The sequence below is a fragment of the Helianthus annuus genome, chromosome 14 (genome assembly GCF_002127325.2).
Source record: "Helianthus annuus cultivar XRQ/B chromosome 14, HanXRQr2.0-SUNRISE, whole genome shotgun sequence".
Lineage (NCBI taxonomy): Eukaryota > Viridiplantae > Streptophyta > Magnoliopsida > Asterales > Asteraceae > Helianthus > Helianthus annuus.
Genome location: NC_035446.2, coordinates 56,925,399 through 56,928,943, shown reverse-complemented (window position 1 = coordinate 56,928,943; position 3,545 = coordinate 56,925,399). Strand labels below are relative to the sequence as shown.

The window sequence follows — 3,545 nt, the reverse complement described above, 5'->3', positions numbered from 1 at the left end:
TACAAATGTTAAATCTATCAGTCACCTCAATCATAGATTTACAACACTTATTTTTCAATTTTAAACATGTATATATATATATATATAGAGAGAGAGAGAGAAAGTGTAATGTACAAAAGGGTTAATCATACTTCACGTACGCTAATATGCTGGCCGTCAGATCTGTTTGATTATATCGCAATTAAGATTTAATCATTAAGGGCAAATTAGACATTTTTCATTGGTGACCCAGGGTAATTCAGACATTTACTAAGAACAAGGAAATTACGCGAGTTCGTTATCTCCAGCATCCCGGTAATTACGATCCGTATCTGTTTCAATTAATTTCCATTTTTCAAATTATCAAATTAGCGGTTATTGGTGGGCGAGTAGGGTTTCATCACTAATTGTTTGTAATGGATCCACAGAGTAGTAATGCTCGAAACATAGATGATATCGAATTTGAAGATGCTGAGGTCGATACCGGTCATGATGATGCAGAGCAAAATCGGAATCCGTCATATAGGAATCCGACATCGGACAACAACGTTCTTTTTGACGATCAGAATAGTAAGTTGTAAATTAAATGGTTTCAATTTTCCACAATTCAACCAGATTATCGTTGTATGATGTGTTGTTTTTTGATCTGCATCATTTTGACAAGTATTAGTTTTCTTAAATGTATTTTTAATCACGCGTGTTTGTTTGAATTCAAGAGAAGTATACTTTACTGGATGTTTTTTGTTTGTGCGGTATTAGATTTTTGAAGCGTTATTATGTTGGATGCGTTATTTGTTTCAATTTGCGTGATTTTTTGTTCTTTCCCTGTATCCTTATAATTTTTTTGTTGTCATTTTTAAAATGTGTAGATGAAAGATTGTATATCCCAGAGGTAGATTCATCATGTGTTCCTGTTATTGGAATGGAATTCTCTTCCATAGAGCAAGCATATGTTTTTATCAGACATATGCCAAGAAGGCAGGGTTCTCTGCTCGAAAAGGAGGTGAACATCATGTTGGTGGTATTATCAAGTCTAAATATTTTGTGAGTTCAAAGGAGGGGCATAAACCACAGGAATTTGATGATGCTTATTCGAAGTTGTCTAAGCCATATAAACGTAGGAACAGACCGACTATTCGAACCGGCTGTAAAGCTCAAATTAAGCTTTGTTCGACGAATGGGGTGTTGTATAAGGTTGATAAGTTTGTTCAGTCACATACTCATTCATTCGTGTGCCCCAAAGATATGCATTTATTACCAGCTTATAGACATCTTTCTGAGACACAAGAAGAGATGATATGGGAGCTTGGTACATTGAATCTTGGGCCAGTGAAAGCATTTAATATAATGAGACAAAGATACGGAGGGTTTGAAAATGTAGGCGCAACTAAAGACGATTGCAAGAATTTTAGAGCTAGGATACATAGCTATATCGGCGAGTATGATGCAGATATGGTTATCAATAGGTTGACCGATAAAAAGCAGTTTATGGTTGATTATTCATTCTTTCATTCGGTCGATGAAAACAAACGATTAACTGGCCTGTTTTGGGCCGATGGGTTGTGCAAACGTAACTATGCTGAGTTTGGAGATGTCATATCGTTTGATGCTACATTTAAAACCAATAAGTTAGTCATCACTTCAATGTTATTCCTGTTATTTTTTTTTATAATCTTCTTGTTGTTTTATTCATTTTTCAATCCACATTTTGAAGGTATAAAATGGTTTTTGTACCTTTTACTGGTATTGATAATCACTGTCGGAATGTGACGCTTGGAGCCGGGTTGTTAGCATCCGAAAGCATTGAATCATACAAGTGGCTTTTACAATCATTTTTCAACTCATTTGGTAAGCAGCCAAAGGTGGTCGTCACTGATCAGGATCCCGCGATGAAACAAGCTATCGAAGCAGTGTTCGATAAGAGTAGGCACAGATTATGTATGTGGCACATAATGAAGAAACTTGCTGATAAGGTTAGTTTCAAATACAATCTGCGTGATTATTATTAGAACTGGCGTAATAATTATATTGATTTCATATTTTTATTTGCCCAGAGTAAAAAAAACTCATCATGCGTTACTATGTTCATTACACCATTTTTTTCATTTCCCTTGTTTAATAAGTTCCAAGTCTTTGTTTTAATAGGTCGGACATGAGCTGTGCAATAACGAAGAGTTTAAGAGACGTATGTGTGACATTGTATGGACAGATTCGATTGCGCCAGAAACGTTTGAGAGAGACTGGAAGCTGATAATGATTGAATTCGGTCTAACTGAGAATAAGTGGATTGATGATATGTTTGGCATGAGATCTTCGTGGATCCCAGCGTTCTATCGTCATGAGCCTATGTCTGGGCTTATGCGGACCACTTCTAGATCAGAGAGCGAAAACCATTTTTTCTGTCAAGTGGCGAATTCTCAACTTACCCTTGTTGAGTTCTTTAACCATTTTGATGGTGCAATGGACATTCAAAGATTCAACCATCGGAAGAATGACCATATATCTAGAAATACAATCCCAGATAACTTTTCTGAATCTACTCTAGAGGATGATGCTATGAAAATTTACACCAGGTCAATTTTTGCTGATCAACAGGTAGAGTTACAAGGAATATTGTCCGAGTGCCTTCCTATGGAGACTAAAATTGAGGAACCTTTTTTTGAAGATAAGTATAAAGGATTGGAAAGCTCACGGTGACGGTTTATTAGAGGTAATAATATCTACACCAGCTAATATGCGTTTATTGCATGTGTCCTTTTTTATTTTATTTTTATTCTTTTTTTGTTTAGGTTTGTTTCAAGAAGGGGGAGGATGTAATTGCATCATGCAGTTGTCGCAGGTTTGAACAATATGGATTGTTGTGCAAACATATATATTTTGTGTTCAAGATGTTCAAAGTGAAGGAAATTCCCAACAAGTATGTTATGAGAAGATGGACTAAAGACGTGGTACCGAATGATCTTAATAATACATTTGATATTAGTGTTGACGATAATGATGCGCATAAAAAGGCCAAAGAGGTTGCGTATGAGATTATGCAGACCGGAGAGTATCTTATTGGTAACCTGATGAAAGATTTCGATCATCTACTTATAGTCAGGGATCGGATGAGGGAGATGAAAGAAATGGTTGATGAACTTCGCATAACCAAGCCCATCGACCCTAAGTTTGATAGATATTCAAGGTTAATTGGTTACGAGAAACCAAACACTGACGCTCCACCTACAGTCCGTGTGCCAAGCGGTATTAGAAACAAAGGACGCGGTTCACATAAGTGGATTAAATCAAAAAAAGAGAAAATTATTAGTCTAAAAGGCAAGTGAAGTCGGACATGTAGTGTTTGCAATATCAAAGGTCATGACATTCGAACCTGCAAGGTGTTAAAGGGTAAAGCTACTGCTGCTGCTGCTGGTAAGGATGCCAATAAGGAGGGGAGGAAAAGAAGAGCAATTCAGTTAGAGAAGGATCCTGGTTTACGTGACGAAGATGACGAGGACGAGGAGGATGAAACGGGTGACGAAGAGGAGTATGAGGAAGATAGTGATTTTGAATGCGAAGACGAGTAA

At 36.8% G+C, this 3,545-nt stretch overlaps 1 protein-coding gene across 1 annotated transcript; it reads left to right on the top strand.

The window, feature by feature from the left end:
• Positions 1 to 395: 395 nt before the first annotated feature.
• Positions 396 to 3,545, top strand: LOC110906655 (protein FAR1-RELATED SEQUENCE 5-like). The gene is made up of 7 exons (XM_022151759.1): positions 396 to 549; positions 849 to 982; positions 1,036 to 1,607; positions 1,694 to 1,952; positions 2,125 to 2,574; positions 2,769 to 3,222; positions 3,334 to 3,545. The coding sequence occupies exons 1-7, from the start codon at positions 396 to 398 to the stop codon at positions 3,543 to 3,545; spliced, it is 2,235 nt and encodes a 744-aa protein (XP_022007451.1).